Raw genomic sequence first — 15,653 nt, forward strand, 5'->3', positions numbered from 1 at the left:
CCATTTGAAATTTCTCTACAGCCTTCCAATACAGAAAGTACAGTTGGAAAATCTTAATCCAATCATATACCCATTTCATTCCATTCATTCATACTTTCATCCATAGAATACCCTTACATACACACACCCCCTCACCACATCCTCATTGTCCAAGGTAACAAGGTTACAACAACCCAATAACAATATCACCATACAACTGCGCATCCAAATCCAACTTGACCTTGGCGTGCAAGTTCAAGTGAATGCTGATCTTCAGGTTGGACTTCTCTTCCTTGTTGGCGGTCAAACCGGGGGCCTTCATGCCTTCGTTGGGGAGGATGGCGCTGGCGGCGCCGGCGGCTTCCTCTTCGGCGCGGTTGTTGCGGCGGTTGCCGGGTGGGGTGTTGCTGGTGGGGAGGGGAGTGTTAGTTGGGATTGGGGTGGGAGACGCAGGTTTGGGGATTGAGGTGGGTGAAGATGCTGCTGCAGGATCAGATGGAGTTGGGGGAGTAGGGGAGGGGGGTTTGGAGGGTGGTTTGGGGGTAGTTGTGGAAGAGGGATTGGTAGTGGGAGTGGAAGTAGGGCTGGAGAATCGAGGATGTTACTACGTAGGTATGCTGGGATATGGATGGATGAGGGTAGATTGGGATGGGGGAGGTGATGGGAAGGGTAAGGGAGGGAGACGTACCCTGGGGAGGAAGAGTCGGCCATTGTGTCTTGAGTGATTGGAATTGGAGGAGGTTGGTAGGTGGATTTGACTTGTTCTTGTTCTTGGTCTTTCTCCTTTGAGGTGGTAGAGGAGTGAGGAAGAGGATGAGGATGAGAATTCAAAAACGAATCCGCGAGGGAAAAGTGCGAGTAGAAGTATGTCGAGGACAGCGACTCAGACTCGGACTCCGAATACCTAGACGAAGACGAAGAATAGGAAGAAGAATAGGACGAAGAAGAAGAAAAAGAATCCATGTAAATAGCAGACAGAACTAAAGCCCCCGATCCCGCCTAAACTACTTTATAAATCACCCCATTTGCAAAGCTAAAATAACTTCCTCCATCTGCAAGTCTAGCGATTAGTTCCGACCAAGTTGCATCGACTCCACCCCATCCACCCTACTTAATGCGCCGATCTGACTTTTTTTCTCCTCTTTCTTCTGATTATTTCCGTCCTTATCCATCTCGCTTGCATTTTCTTCTCTCCGATCCTTGTCGTTCATCCTGGCTAGCTAGCTAGGCACCTACTCACACACTCACTAGCATAACTCACTTGTCAGTCAGTCAACATGGTCCTCGGCATCGCCATGATGGCCACCATGCTCCCAACCATGATCGGTCTAAACCAAGCCAGTCAACACATGCGCGATAGCGAAGATAACCGGAAAGAATCCAGTCGGAAACAACGCTGTCATTTGTTAGTGAACTGTTCGGTGAATCAGGGTACGACGGAACAGCGCGAACAGATTCATAATGCGATGGTGTATGTGGGTCCTGAGAACCGAGTAAGTTCCTTCCTCCTCTTCTACCTACCTTCTTTACACTATCTACTACCATCCTGGGTATCCCTATTGCGGGATTATGCACATCCTAGAGATGGTAGTATGTTTCTCATCCTGCACCCATCATACCACATCTACATATCCCATCTCATCCCTGTCTCCCCCATTTTCTAGCTCCAACCCTAGAAAACCCACACGTTACCCAGAATTAATCTGTACCTGCATTGAAACAACCAAAAAGATCTAACCAAAACAGCTCTACATAACCAAAAACCCCAACCCCAACACCATGACCCCCTTCAACGGGGGCTTCTTCACACACCCACAATTCCCACCCGATAACACAGCCGGCCTGGTAACCATCACAGGGGAGACCCCGCCCACACTACGCTGGGTCTTCCTGGACGTCACCACGCACGAGGTGTGCTGGGGTGGGCGGGCCGAGAGCGAGGGCCAGGTGTGTGGGCCATTTGACTGGACGAAGGACGAATCGCGGATGACGCTGGAGGGGTGGGAGGGGTGGTTGGCAGTAAGGTTTCCGGGAGTGGATGACGAGGGGGTTTGGAGGTTGTGGTTTGATCGGGAGGATAATGGGGCTGGGTTGAGGGAGATGGGGAGGGAGGTGCTAGGGTTGGAGGTTGTGTTGAGGAGGGTAGCGGCTGAATCTTGATTTTATCTGGTAATATTTTCTTTTCATTGAATTTTTTAGGTGTTAATTTTTGTGATTTATTTGGGAAGGGGGTGTTTGGTTTGTATGATAATGATTATTTCCTGGAAAATGGAGAAATGAAATGAACGGTGGAGATTTGCTAGCTGGGTGGATGAATAGTGGAAGCGGATCGGGACGCGCGCGCGAACCAGAACCTGTGCTTGGGAGGATGCGAGATCCGCTGCGGCTGGAGAGGAGTCGGTGGTTTGGACCTATAATAGTGCACAGATGGGGCAAGAGCTGAAGCTGAATCCTGCAAGCTGAGATCCACTGCCTTGGTTGCCTGCCTTGATTATGAGGATCTTCTTTCCTGTCTAGGTTTGACTGTCTATTATTTGACTTTCTACAGAGGTTGATAGTCTTTAAAAATGTTGATTTACGGTGAAGATCACATTATGTCTTCTTGACGTTTGCTGCTCGTATATACTGTGTACATCGGTGTCTATTGAATGTCTCATCGATTCATGTCTCGGTAAGATCAGCATCCCGCTCAGTCCCGGCCTGGTGGATCCCGATCTCGATCATCCCAATCAATCCAATGATATCCATCAAACCCCAAAACTCCTCCCGTCCGACCCGTGCCTGCATTGAGCTACGCTACTGTGCGCTGCGTCTGCTCTGCTCTGCTCATGCCACATCGTGGAAATCTCTCATCTCACGACCGACTCGAAGGAATACTCCCGATACTTCCTCTCGCCCTCTCACTCCGCAGGTCCAGATCCATCCCCCCATCCATATCCACATCCACATCCTCGTCCTCATCTCCCCAAAACTCCTTTAGGTCTTCCACTCGCCAGGCTGTCGCCCACCCCGTCTCGCGCTCAATTCGCGTCAAAGTCTCAATAATGGCGGTATGTTCCGAGTGATGCGACATCACTTTGCCAGCCAGCCACAGCGGCTGCAGGGCATTGGTCCAGCAGCCACTATTTCCCATCCATTAACTTTATCCTTAAACTTTAAGACATGCTGCGTAGAGCAAGTATATCATGAAGTAAGGGCCAACTTACTGGTGTGTATTCGATGCGGAAATAGCGCAGATTTGCCGCGCGTGCCACAACACCGATTTCTAGACATATTGTTAGTCTCAGTATTAGTAAGTAAGTATATCCAAGGATAAACAGATGCCCAAGTGAGAGAAATTATCCGATCCGTCAGATGTAATCATCACGATGAAACAGACAAAGAGAAATTGACTCACCGGTCGCCGTGGCAGGGATATGGTCTTTGGTTTTCGTTGCAGCAAAAGCAATGCACAGGTATGGTAGAGCTGATTTCCTGAAACTGGACCCCATAGGTCAGCACACACATCCATGCCATCTGCCTACGGATACATCCACAAATTCCTAAATAGGAAATTGAATAGGCAACATACTAGCAGCCCCGTTCCCATAGAGCACCGTCGGAAACGGTCTTTCCCCATCACCCCTCCCCATTGTCTTCCCTCCCGCTGTCAGGACAAAGATCGGCTTCATCTGACTTGGCCGGTTCTCGTACCACTGCTCCACATCATCAAACAGGCGCTGCCACCGCTGCACATACGATTCGCCCTCCCTGGGACTAGAGAGATAGTGGCATGACACGCAGGACGCTGGTAACTGGCTGCTACCGCCGAAGAGCACCCCTAATGTCTGGGCACACAGGAAGACGGTGTAATTGGCGTACGTGTCGAAGGTAGTCATGTTTGAGGCGAGGAAGAGCTGGGATGCTTCCGTGGGGGTCATGTCGCGCGGAATCCAGTGGTGGATCGGGATAATGGTCTCTTCTTCGGAGATGAGGCCTCCGCAGACGTCTGTAACAGTATGTCGTGCATTAGTCTACTACTTTCTGAGGGGATGTGTGGGGGGTGACACCAGGAACAGGGATAAAGTAGGTAGACTAGATGCAACTAACCCATTCGCGCGAAGCACCAGAATAGCGCTTGCTCCTCTTTACCCGAGAAGCCGTTGATTTCCGCGGCTTGGATAAGGTAGGCGCATCCGTCGAGGTGACGGCGCCACTCTTTGGGATTGCCTAGACCTGTCAGTGGGTGGGGACTGTCGGAGGGGAAGAGAGGGGTACATACAGCTGAGCATCTCGAGGACGCATAAAATGACGCATGACGCGATAACAGGGGTCGTCTTTTGCTCTAGCTCCGGAAGAAGTTGATGGATGGCCTCCTGGTATAAGAGAAGACTTTCTGATTGCGACTTCTTGTTCTGCTGTCGCTCTATCTGTCGTGCTGACAGAGCAAGAATGGAATATCGCAGATGTGGCGCCGACTTGGCCATCTGAGGGAAGGTCGATGCGAAGTGTCGGTGGTTGTCGAACATGTCCAGCTGCAGGATTAGTATTAGTCCGGCGGGGTGTCTGGATCACTCACCCAGAGACAGATTTCGTTCAAATAGTTCTGCCAGAGTATATTCTCGCGCTCGGCTGTCAGTTCAAAGTCCCGTCCGGGTCTGGACTGGGCTCGTCTGCTTCTCTGTATACGTGCAGTGTTCGGCGTGGGTCCGTCATATCCAAGCACTGATGCCGGGGTACTGGCGCGACTGGGGATTTCTGTCCGAGCAGTCCACAGCTGTCGATTACGCAGCGTGGTATGAAGGGCTTCGTAGGCTGAGCCCGGAACGAAAACATCATTTGTCAAATTTGCTGGATCAGAAAAGACGCTATGATCAAACAATGGCGATGTTATAGACTGGTAGACTTCAGGTCCAGGAAAGTGCCCCGTGTTGTTGGAGAGGTTGCGCAGAGCAGTGAGCTCATCAACGATAAACTCAGGACTAGAATGGATGTACGGCTGGTGAGGCGCTTCATCGGGGTAAGGGTGAGGCAGTTCGTTAGCCTGATGAGGCGAATGGCCACTTCCAATATTAACCTCCTGGGCCTGGAAACTGTGATGCGAAAGAGGCGATACAGCCTGATTAGAACCAGGACTAAGCACCGTCGGATGAGCATCCGGAGCTGCTCCGGATACATTTTCCAGACCATCCGGCACTACATCCCCATCCCCATCACCATCACCAGGAAGCGATCGTGCCGAAGGCGATGACCCTCTTCCTTCATCAACCGGTGGACTCAGCTGCCGTTCCTTTCCAGCAGCTCGAGCAGGAGAAGGAACAACATTCAGAATCTTCCAAGCAACACCATAAGCCAACACTCACCCCATTTTCAAGAAGCTAAAACGAACCTTAAATTTACTCTGTTTCCTAGTCCCCCTCGCCGTCTGATTCATGGACGGATGCCCCGGTTCTAGAACCTTGATGTTGGCCTCACGGAAGGACCCTAGCATGCGCCATTGGCACTTGTCGCCGCGCCGCTTGCAGCCCGTGCACGTTGGTTTTGCTTCGTCGCCTGGATAAGTCAGCAATGAGCAATGGTATCTAAGTAGATAGGTAACTAGTTGTTGTGGCTATCAAGCTCCATTGCTTGCTTGCTGCTTACATTTCCGCCTTCGCCGGCTGCAATTCACGCATCCCGTGCGGGTCCGTTTCCGCGGAAGATGACGAGAATCGGCGCATGGCTTGGTTTGTAGTTCGAGAGGTTGTGATACTTCAGCCATAATTCCCTGTCATTTGTGTATGATAGAGGAATTGTGAAGAGGGAAGCTTGATGGGTGATGATGTGAAATCGCGGGGAATGATGGGGGAAGAAGAGAGAAAATTGCCTCATCGGGAAATGATACCCGCCGGGGAGAATGTGGGGAAAGTCGGGGATTTCCCCAGACATTGCATTTAGCCGGTTGAATTTATTCAGGGAAGGTGTTGAAGATAGTAATCATTCGTAACCAGTCGGGAACATCTAGCTCATACATAGTATACGTCTACTCTACATGCTCTACACACTCCTTGCCTGTCTTCTCGTCCACTCGCTCGCTGGCATCCCCAACGGCGCCCATCGACGCGTGCCAATGCAGCTGGACCTTTTCTCCGGTGAATAGCCGATCCACTTGTTCCAGGGTAAGGTTCCGTGTCTCCGGGTAAAAGAAATAGATCAAGGGGATGAAAAAGAAATTGAACACTGTGATGTCAGCTCTTGTCGCTAAATGGGGAGAGAATAGACTTACCGGCAAAATAGATATACGTGCGATAGCCGATGCTCTTAATGCTGACTGGGGTGATTTCCACCACCAGGAAGGTAAAGATCCCTACAATCATTAGCGTTTCTTAGTTTCCCATGAAATTTGCAGGACGTACAGTTCGTAGCAGTGGCGAGAGCCGCAGCTTGAGATCGTATGGACAGCGGAGCATATTCGGCGGGCACTACTATCATTAGCCATGTCCACAATCGCCCTAAGGGTTGTCAACTTACACAACCAGGGAATGGCCAGTAATCCCACACCAAAGAAGAAGTTGAACAGAAACAGCATGACCGTGGCGACAATACCAGATGCATGGCTACCGTCATATACCGTGCCCGCCAGTATCGCCATGCACGCGCATTGCCCGGCCGCCGCAAAGAGCATCAATTTCCGACGACCCAGCCTAGATTGTCAACAACTGACCACACTATACCATAGCCATATGGAACTTACTGATCAATAGCCCAGATAGGAACAAATGTCGAGGCAAAGTACGCCACGCCGTTGAACCCAGCCATCAACAACGCCAGGTTATGGCTCATGCCAACTGAATCCTCAAAGATAACCGTATTGTACTACTCAAGTCAGGCCCAGATCGATAGTTCTAAAACACAGGCCACTCACATATGTGATCAAATTGACACCCGACAGCTGCTGCATCATCTGCCCACCCATTCCCAGTAGCGTCCGATAAAAGAACTTCTGGTGGCCGTTTGTGAAGACCAGCTTAAATGACCCTTCCTGCGTGGCCTCTCGCTCTTCAGCGATAGCGGTGGTTATTTCTGTGACGTCGGCAGTCACTGCAGCGTCGTCTTTGTCGATCAGTCGGGCGTTGGGCTGGACGGCCCAGATGACATGTCGTGCTTCGTCGTGTCGGCCATGAGCAATAAGCTATCATCGTTATCATTAGTGATACTTCCATACGCAGCAAATAATCAATGGGCATACCCAGCGAGGAGACTCTGGAAGCACGATAATGCCTGCTAGTGTTATCAGGGCAAAAAGGATCTGCAAGGCAATAGGAAAGCGGAACTGCGCATCGTTGACCACGTAGCTCATTCCGTAATCTTCAACTGTCAGCCCTGGATCAACATATGTAGTATATGGCATACTCACCAACCCAGTATGCTGTCATCACGCCAAAAATGTTGATGCATAGCTCAATCGCAAGCTACAACTGTTAGAACGGTATCAGAGTCGACTTATTGTCTCCACTCACCCCCTTTCCACGACTTGCTGCCTTGCTCAGCTCCGAATGCCAGACCGCTGCCATCGTTAGCCTCGTCCATCTATCTCATGTTCCAACACAACGTACGGATAGTACTAGTATTGAGGCCATTCCCAACTCCAGCCACAATCCGGCCCACAATCAAGTGAGGGATACTATACGCACTGCACTGCAATGCAGCTCCGATCGAAAGAATGATACAGCCAGCTATGATGCACCACCGCCGACCGATACGTTCACCAATCAGTAGGGCAATGATGGCCCCGAAGAAGCATCCGATCTCATAGATGGCAGTGCTGACCACGTCAGCTATACCTAACCCATCCTAGTACACATCGCATGAATAACTTACACCGTCCCCTGCAACGACGAACTACCGTGTCCCGTCGCGGTAGTATCTATCTCCGGGAAGGTTCGAGTAAAGGCTGTCCCTGTCAACAGACCAGACATGACACCCTGATCATAGCCGAATCTAAGCAAGGGTCAACTCATGCAATGTGAAAGGGGCGCAGGATACGCACAGCAGGAACCCACTTCCTGCAGTGGTGGTGATAGCCCATGACAGGGCCTTTCCAACAAGAATAGTCATGTTTCCGTACTCTTCAGATACGTATGAAGACAGGCATAGCGATTAGGGCTGGCGCCATTCAGGGGCTCCATCTACTTTTATAGGGCGTGTAACCGCCGATGGACGGCCCGACGTCATGCTTTGCGGATTGCGGGGGTCGGAAGGGCAAAACCGGGGTTGGTGTGGAGGACCACGCAGACCGGGAAGTTTCTACGGTAGCTGCTGATTAGAGTTCTGTCGGTTCCTTGCGAGGCTAGAAGGCTATATTCGCAATCAGATGGACATATCTTTTGATATAACCACGCCATGCCTGGACCCATACTGACCCGACCCCAACAACTTCAAAATGGCGAAGCCTGGCACAACTATTCAATTTGGAGCCCTCTGCAGATGAGCAACTTGTATCCCCAAACATGGCCTTCCCGCTAAACGAGAACCGGGTGGAGACCGGGATAGGGCATCGTACGTTTGCCTATACAGTTGCCGCATGCGGTAATGTTACGCGCCTCTGCCGGGCCCACCTCGGCTGGACTCCGGCAACCCGCCGGCGCCATGGTTCCAGGGTAGACTATCGCGAAATTCCCATAAGGGAAGTATTAAGCCCCGCTGTAGTTACCTATGTGATCAACTCCTGCAGCTGTTTGAAGAGTAGGCCTAAGAGGAGTGTTGAATCAAGCATGAGGCTTCTGCACAGCAAATCGGACTGGATCTTCCTAGTTGGGTTGTCGTTAAGCGCTTCCATGAGCTGCTCGTCCACGTTATTTGAACAGCCGTAGTACCTCCCCTTGTCAGTCATTTTCCATAGTTTTCAGTTTTCCAATCTCCGATCAATTCACCATGTCTCCCTCAATTGCTATCGATAACACCACCCCGGAAGTGGCCATTGACCACACCACTCCCGCAGTTTCAGAGTCCACCCAACCCTCCGTCGTCGGCCGTACAAATGACCTCTTCTCCCTCGGTAACCGCACTATCGTGATCACTGGTGGAGGCCGCGGTCTTGGAATCGTCCTTGCTGGTGCCGTCATCGAAGCTGGCGGAGATGTCGTCTGCCTTGACCTCCTTCCCGAACCCAGCGCAGACGAATGGGCCTCCGTGCAGAAGTTGGCTGCTGCCCGCGGCCTGAAAGCCACATACATCAAGTGCGACATTACCGATGAACAGTCGACAGAGCAGATCCTCAAGCAAGTTGCCACCGAGGCGATGAGCCGGGGTATGCCCCTACGCGGAGCAGTGACCTGTGCTGGTATTCAACAAATGGTGCCTGCCTTGGAATACCCAGTTGATATGTGGAAGAAGATGTTGGATGTGAAGTGAGCAAACACTTCAAGTTCCAAGATGTACAATAGAAACTGACTCTTCAGCGTGATCGGAACATTTATTCCCGCGAAGCACTGCGCCCGCATCTTCAAGGAGCAGAACATCCCAGGCAGCATTGTGATGATTGCTTCCATGTCAGGTCAAATTGCCAATCGGGTTCGTTTTCGGTCCATTGATGTGTTGATCTAGACTAATGTGGTTGATAGGGATTGACCTGCACCGCATACAACTCCTCCAAAGCCGCCGTGCACCAAATGTGCCGCTCGGTGGCTCAGGAATGGGGTCAGTACGGTATCCGTGTGAACACTCTATCCGCAGGTGTATGTATCATCCACACTGGAATAATGCACGCGATTCTAATTATGCAACCAGTACATCCGCACGGCAATGACCGATGCCCTTCTTCAAGAGAAGCCTGAAGTCGAGGAGACCTGGATGCGTGGTGCGCTACTAGGCCGTCTTGGTGTCCCAGAAGATTTCAAGGCACCCACAGTATATATGCTTGCTGATGGCAGCGGGTTTATGACGGGTACAGATTTGAGAGTGGACGGTGGACATTGTGCTTCTGCTTGAATGGTTGATGATTTGGTGCATTTCAGAGGTCGGCGTTGGGATAGATACGGATATAGAATTAATGTGTTGTCTGTCACTGATTCGACGCATGAAACGATGCATGCAGGCTGGAGCTGTAGGGTGTATTACCCGATCGGGTAAGGGGAAGTGGGTTTCCCGATCAGGAAAAGATAGCCACATATCAGTCTGAAGATGGCTTGTTTGTGACTTGTAGATGATTCCAGATAGATGTGCTATGATGACAGTCAAAATCAAGTATACAATGCAGCTATTCTGCATCTCTATGAAAAAACCGTAATCGATGTGTGGATGACAAAGCAGCTGTTTCTCTTTAACGTAACCCACAATCGCGCGGCCTATACAATCACGCGGCCTGCTCCTCCCGAAACACCACCTCCAACCACCTACCTGAAGCAATTCAACCACTACAAATACTATCAAAGTCAGCTATCTTATTAAAAACTATAGCTGAGCAAGAAGGTAGAATCCTCCTTATTATTAAAATTATTCAGAAATATTAAATCATAAGTATTTATAAAATTATATATATTTTTAATATTCCTTGAACCATCCTTCGTGCTTGTTTAGCTAGACAAGGCTTTGTTAAAGATATGGTCAACACACATTAAAAATTATTAAAAAACAAAGAAGAATTACTTATTAAATAAATCTTATTTTTAGATAAGTAAGACGCACCTCTATAACTGCTTAAAGTTAAGAAAATAATTAATTTAATATTTTTTAAGTAAGATTATATAATATCCCAAGAAGTAGATATTAACTGGGCTTATAATTTTATTAAATATTATGAATCCTTCCGAACCCACTACGCAAGATAATATAACTATTAAAAAGCTAAAATAAAAGATCCTGAAGTTATAAAAGACTGGTTTAAATAGATGCAGAAAGTTATATAAGAGTACAGAATCTTACCAGATGATATATATAATTTTAATAAAATAGGGTTTATTATGGGACTGATTATTACTATTAAAATAGTAATTAGTTTCTAAAGAGTTAGTCGGCTGTCTCTAATTTAACCAGGAAACCGGAAATAGATTATTTTAATTAAATATATTTAATTTAATAAAGAGGCTTTATCTCTGATCCTGATTTTTAAAAGTAAAATATATTTTTAAATATAATATAAGGGTCAAACCGTTCCCCCTGCCTGGAGAATTAAAGTTAGTAATAATAATTAAATAATTAATATAATTAGATTTTAATAGCTTTAAAAATATTTTATTCTATTAATTAAAAGTAAGTCAGTGGGTAAATACAGTTTTCTAATTTTTAATAATTATGGTAGTTATCTGATCTCTAAATTTAACTAATATTATATTAAAAATAAGATTATTTTTATTTATATATTTTTATATTCCTTCTATTTACTTTAATCTCTGGATATTGGTTGTTTTAGTATGCTTAAATATGTATACAGCAGTTTGTGTGATAGGATCTACTTGTCAGGGTAGAAAGCCTGTCGACTAGGTAAGGAATCAACCACTAAACACCATATATTTGTTTGATAATGACAAAGGTAGCCTATATCCACGAAATAGACTGATCCTTGAGGGATCAGTAGCTCATTACAGAGGAATCGGTACCTTATAGGTGCCGGAGAGGTATGGAACCACTATCGATGACCTCACGACTCTCACAACCACTATAATACGTCATCCCGATGACTTTTATCCCAATAGCTAGGTTATTCTATCACAGTTTGATTGAATAGTAAGTATGCTATAGCTGTAATTATATTAATAAATTTAACTTTTTAAAAATCTATTTTAAGGCATACCAGCAAGCCCTAATAAGATTAAATATTATTAATAAATTTAAAGTAACAGGTCTAGTTTCTCTAAATTCTGATTAAATATTTTATTAATTAAATATTTACTTGAAAATATTACTTTCTCTGGACAGCCAGTCAAGTGACTCAGTGCTTTAAATATTATATAATATAAAGTATTTTTTGAAATATTAAAATACTGTAGAATATCTGCTTTAAAAATATTAAGTAAGTCTGATATTATCTATATACTTTATATTATAGTAATTTCTTAAGAAATGTAAGCTTGTAATAACTAATTTAATCTTACTTGCTAAGGAGAATAAGAAATTATGTGCTAATTATAAAAAATAAATATAAAAGAGAAAGTACTTAAAAAGGTAGATAATTTATATAGAAGGTATTATAGTTGAAGATATATAGTAAATTATCTAATATAATCAAGATATGGAGATTAGTAATAAAATTAAATAGATATCTTAATCTACAGAGACCCTCTTACAGGTATCTCTACAGTGCACTAATTGCTTTATTATTAGTTATAAGTGTACGCAGTGTTCTAAACCATTTAGTAATTAGTTATATAGCGTTTTGTATATAGAATTATATTGATTTAAAGGCTTTAATTTGATCATATTAGGTGTTTCGGGTAGGGGGGTGGGCCGCGCGATTGTATGGGCCGCGCGATTGTGGGTTACGTTAGTTATTCTTCGTAGCATAGAATCTAGCATTATGATCACGTGAGCCCGCGTAAGCACAGAGTCTGATTACCATGTCATGCATAATGTCAAGCATAACTTCAGTTGTTCAGTCTGAAGAAATGCTGGAGTACTCCATAGTTAATGAATACCTTAACTATCTACTGCGACTGACCTCTAAGACGTGCGCCCTTTGCATATTTCATTTTTGAACAGAGTTTTTGGGAGCAGTCAAGTCAAACAAAGCACTACGTTGAGACTGACACTAGTGAAATCATTGAGCTTGGTAAAATCAGGACCTCTTGAGATACTGGCTCACAAAGTAGGCTCAATTGTAAGATAAATCCATGCGTGCGCAATACCTTCTACTCATCAGGAACATCATCCCTACCAGTTCTGGAATCCCAGGCGATCAGAGTGATTGTTCGTTCACCTCCACTAACGAGACCTACTACGATGTCTGGAAAGCAAGGTCTCAAGCCCAAAAGCGGAGACCTCTACTATAAGCACCCCGTATGCATCCAGTCTCTGAAGTAGCTGGAATGCCTTTGGCATAATACCTCATAATGAGCGAGCCTAATGTAGCCAAGAAAGGGAGGACAGGGGCGAAGGGATGAAAGCATCCAGGGTCATCCGCGGGACCTCCCCTAATTTCCAAAATGACCTTGGCCATTCATCCCTGTCCGACATCCATTCTTGGTTATTCATTCCATGCCTGGCAAGGAATGTGTCGATAACCCGGGCAACGGGGCCTAGATCCGGGTGACAATGGGATTCTGTGTTTCTGAGCTTGTGCGACACCAGAAGGATTTGACTTAAGGGAGATTTTCTTGGGATCAGAGCTTTTCTGGGTGATGTTATCCTGGAAGTTGAAAAGGTGGGCAGTTGTTGCTTGGCATAGTCCTCTACTGTGGTATATCAACGTTGAACAGAGAAACCCGTAGAACGCGCGAATCTTGAATATTGGAATTGAACAAGATGATTTCCCATGCATTCAATATAAACTCTAATGTAAATAGTAGGCACTTATTGCAAAAAATATAGAGCATTATATGTGATGTCAGACCGTCCCGCATGAAGGCGTCTTGATGTTTATGCCGTATCACCAAGAGTAACTTTACACGAAAACCAAGATAGAACGATTCAGCTGTGGAACTAAATTCTCTTCTTTGTAGTACTAGTATTAGGAGCTATAACTCATTTTGGTCTAACGGTCCTCTAGTAGTAGAGTACTAGCAAGATTGCTTGGGGTGATTGAAAGATGCAAGTCCATCTAAAAATATATATCTCCCCTAGCATGACCTGCAATTACATATTATTGCTGTCCCACTGCTACAGGTTTGTGCTGCTACGTACACTCAATCACTAGTATTGAATAAATTCTATCTATAGCTTCCAGGAGACTATCATAACACATATGTCCATAAGCAAGCAAGTCCCACCTGGGCAGATCATTTTGATAGCTTAGAGTGGATGCTTTTCTACAAGCAGTGAATGAGTGGATGACCTGCATCCGTAGCCACGTTCCTGGCCTTAAGATTCCCCCATTCCCCCAGCAATCCAGCCTATCTACACCAATTGGGACTGCTACCATACCTCTCTAACAGCACCGCAAACCTCACATTACAAGAAATGTCATGTCGATAAGAATCTACAAGACTTCTAATCATACCTAGAGGGGCAGACTGTGGTGTACATATGTAGGTGGGACAATCCCCCTGATTTTTTGGGGATGTACAACCCCCAAGGAAGCCACCATCGGCCAACCCCTTCCAACATCCAGGTGTTGAGCCAGGGGGCGCAACCTTCGCAACCCCTCAACCATATCATTACCTCTAAAACCCCTCTCACCTATGTTATCAACACTTACCCTCTTATTTTCGTTAACTGATATCCTTCCACGGATCTAGCATCACTTGCGTCAGGAGTAACTGCATCTCTACAGCCGCATTTTACCTAAGCAGCATGAATATGACGAGTCCACTCAGCCAGTCGACAGATCATCCACTGATACAGAAAGAGAGACGCACTGCATCTGGATCCACTCCCCTCCCCACAGTCCCTGAAGCCGCGTCCATCGCATCAACTCCCGAACTACAACAAGGGGAATTCAACCCAGCTGATGGAGCAAAGCCATCCTCTCCATTCTATCGCCATGCCACACCATCACTGGCTATCGACCGACTGAAAAAGGCCGCCAAAGCGACGACGACAAGATATAGCCCCCTTGATCCCGAAGACCCGCCCACGGTTCACCGACAGCCAGTGGAATGCGCGAACCACCGTGAGTCGAAGCTCTGGGCTCAGAAGAAGCGACGCTGCGGATGGATGCAGAGACTGAGCCGCAAGCAACGCATGGCGGTCAAGGCGACAATTGCTGTCGTGACAGTTGGGACCATGGTTGCGATCGCGCTAGGGATTACTGCTGCTGTCGGAGGGGCCGTGTGGAAGTCAGACACCCAGCAGGTAGTGATTGGGGGGTAGGTGGGTGGCTGGTGATCAGTTTGGTGTGAGTTGTGGCAGCCAAGTCTGTCTCTAGGGAGTTGATGATTCTCTCCGTGATTGTTCAAGACACACAATGCGTGATTTTGGCGAACTGGAACTGCGGTACAAACAAGGCGTCATGGGCTAAGGATGATAATCAAGGGTTGGACAAGAGTTGCAAAGGGTGGGGGGTTGAGCTTCTATGTACATGTGAGTGTAATGGCAGGGAACACTTGTACATAAATTGTCATGACACACGCTTCAAGCTGTGGATACAGGTACGGCGTTGAATGGAGGACTATGATGATAGACCTTTCCCCATATTGAGAGAGGAGCAATTAATGAGGAAGCAGTTGGTGCCTGACACGGTAGATGTGGGTGCCTGGCTGCCTGAGTAAATTGACACTAAGCTAAGCGGGCAAGCTCACGTGACGCACACGAACTACAAAAAGCGGGCGGCAGCGACGATCTTTCCTCTTCTTTTTCTTTTCTCTACATACATCGAAAAGCTTTAACAGAGCCTGCCACGACCGTCGTCCAGCCTTCTCTACGGCGACGTGTTGCCTTCGGTCTACGGACTGATCGGCTCTGGAGAGTAATATTCCTTGATAGGAAGTTTGTCTCTCGTTGGGTCCTCTTCAGTGAGGGCGATGAGGGGTGAATGTCGATGACGGGATACATCTCATTTTAACACCAATGAATATGAATGCAAAATTTCAATTGATTGATGATTCAACGTACACCTGCATAAG

At 46.9% G+C, this 15,653-nt stretch overlaps 5 protein-coding genes across 5 annotated transcripts; 3 read left to right on the forward strand and 2 right to left on the reverse strand.

Moving 5' to 3' along the window:
* Window positions 1-160: 160 nt before the first annotated feature.
* Window positions 161-690, reverse strand: BO88DRAFT_484302 (uncharacterized protein; the record flags this gene model as incomplete). The annotated part of the gene is made up of 2 exons (XM_025712276.1): window positions 161-386; window positions 668-690. 2 exons carry the CDS (start codon window positions 688-690, stop codon window positions 164-166), a joined length of 246 nt encoding a protein of 81 aa, XP_025567151.1.
* Window positions 691-1,072: 382 nt separating this feature from the next.
* Window positions 1,073-2,139, forward strand: BO88DRAFT_379698 (uncharacterized protein; the record flags this gene model as incomplete). The annotated part of the gene is made up of 2 exons (XM_025704498.1): window positions 1,073-1,472; window positions 1,726-2,139. Exons 1-2 carry the CDS (start codon window positions 1,257-1,259, stop codon window positions 2,137-2,139), a joined length of 630 nt encoding a protein of 209 aa, XP_025567152.1. The 5' UTR covers window positions 1,073-1,256.
* A 501-nt stretch (window positions 2,140-2,640) lies between these two features.
* BO88DRAFT_440637 (MFS sugar transporter) lies at window positions 2,641-8,079 on the reverse strand (the record flags this gene model as incomplete). The annotated part of the gene is made up of 21 exons (XM_025709815.1): window positions 7,988-8,079; window positions 7,819-7,938; window positions 7,554-7,762; window positions 7,458-7,504; window positions 7,355-7,409; window positions 7,187-7,305; window positions 6,863-7,129; window positions 6,692-6,813; window positions 6,469-6,641; window positions 6,354-6,419; window positions 6,224-6,304; window positions 5,348-5,511; window positions 4,538-5,290; window positions 4,241-4,493; window positions 4,069-4,188; window positions 3,636-3,967; window positions 3,551-3,588; window positions 3,377-3,459; window positions 3,186-3,244; window positions 2,838-3,076; window positions 2,641-2,770 (listed from the first exon to the last, which is right to left on the reverse strand). The coding sequence occupies exons 1-21, from the start codon at window positions 8,053-8,055 to the stop codon at window positions 2,641-2,643; spliced, it is 3,498 nt and encodes a 1,165-aa protein (XP_025567153.1). The 5' UTR covers window positions 8,056-8,079.
* A 792-nt stretch (window positions 8,080-8,871) lies between these two features.
* Window positions 8,872-9,927, forward strand: BO88DRAFT_330999 (oxidoreductase, short chain dehydrogenase/reductase family; the record flags this gene model as incomplete). The annotated part of the gene is made up of 4 exons (XM_025702657.1): window positions 8,872-9,347; window positions 9,399-9,510; window positions 9,561-9,674; window positions 9,727-9,927. 4 exons carry the CDS (start codon window positions 8,872-8,874, stop codon window positions 9,925-9,927), a joined length of 903 nt encoding a protein of 300 aa, XP_025567154.1.
* A 4,085-nt stretch (window positions 9,928-14,012) lies between these two features.
* On the forward strand, window positions 14,013-15,130 carry BO88DRAFT_400982 (uncharacterized protein). Its single transcript, XM_025705727.1, has 2 exons — window positions 14,013-14,121; window positions 14,328-15,130. The coding sequence occupies exon 2, from the start codon at window positions 14,383-14,385 to the stop codon at window positions 14,899-14,901; it is 519 nt and encodes a 172-aa protein (XP_025567155.1). The 5' UTR covers window positions 14,013-14,121; window positions 14,328-14,382; the 3' UTR covers window positions 14,902-15,130.
* The last annotated feature ends 523 nt before the right edge of the window (window positions 15,131-15,653 follow it).

This window comes from Aspergillus vadensis (genome assembly GCF_003184925.1).
Source record: "Aspergillus vadensis CBS 113365 unplaced genomic scaffold BO88scaffold_2, whole genome shotgun sequence".
NCBI classification, from domain to species: Eukaryota; Fungi; Ascomycota; class Eurotiomycetes; order Eurotiales; family Aspergillaceae; genus Aspergillus; species Aspergillus vadensis.

What these genes read in the sequence shown, in the direction of transcription:
- BO88DRAFT_400982 (XM_025705727.1), top strand. Translation starts at nt 14,383, where the DNA reads ATGAATATGACGAGTCCACTCAGCCAGTCGACAGATCATCCACTGATA.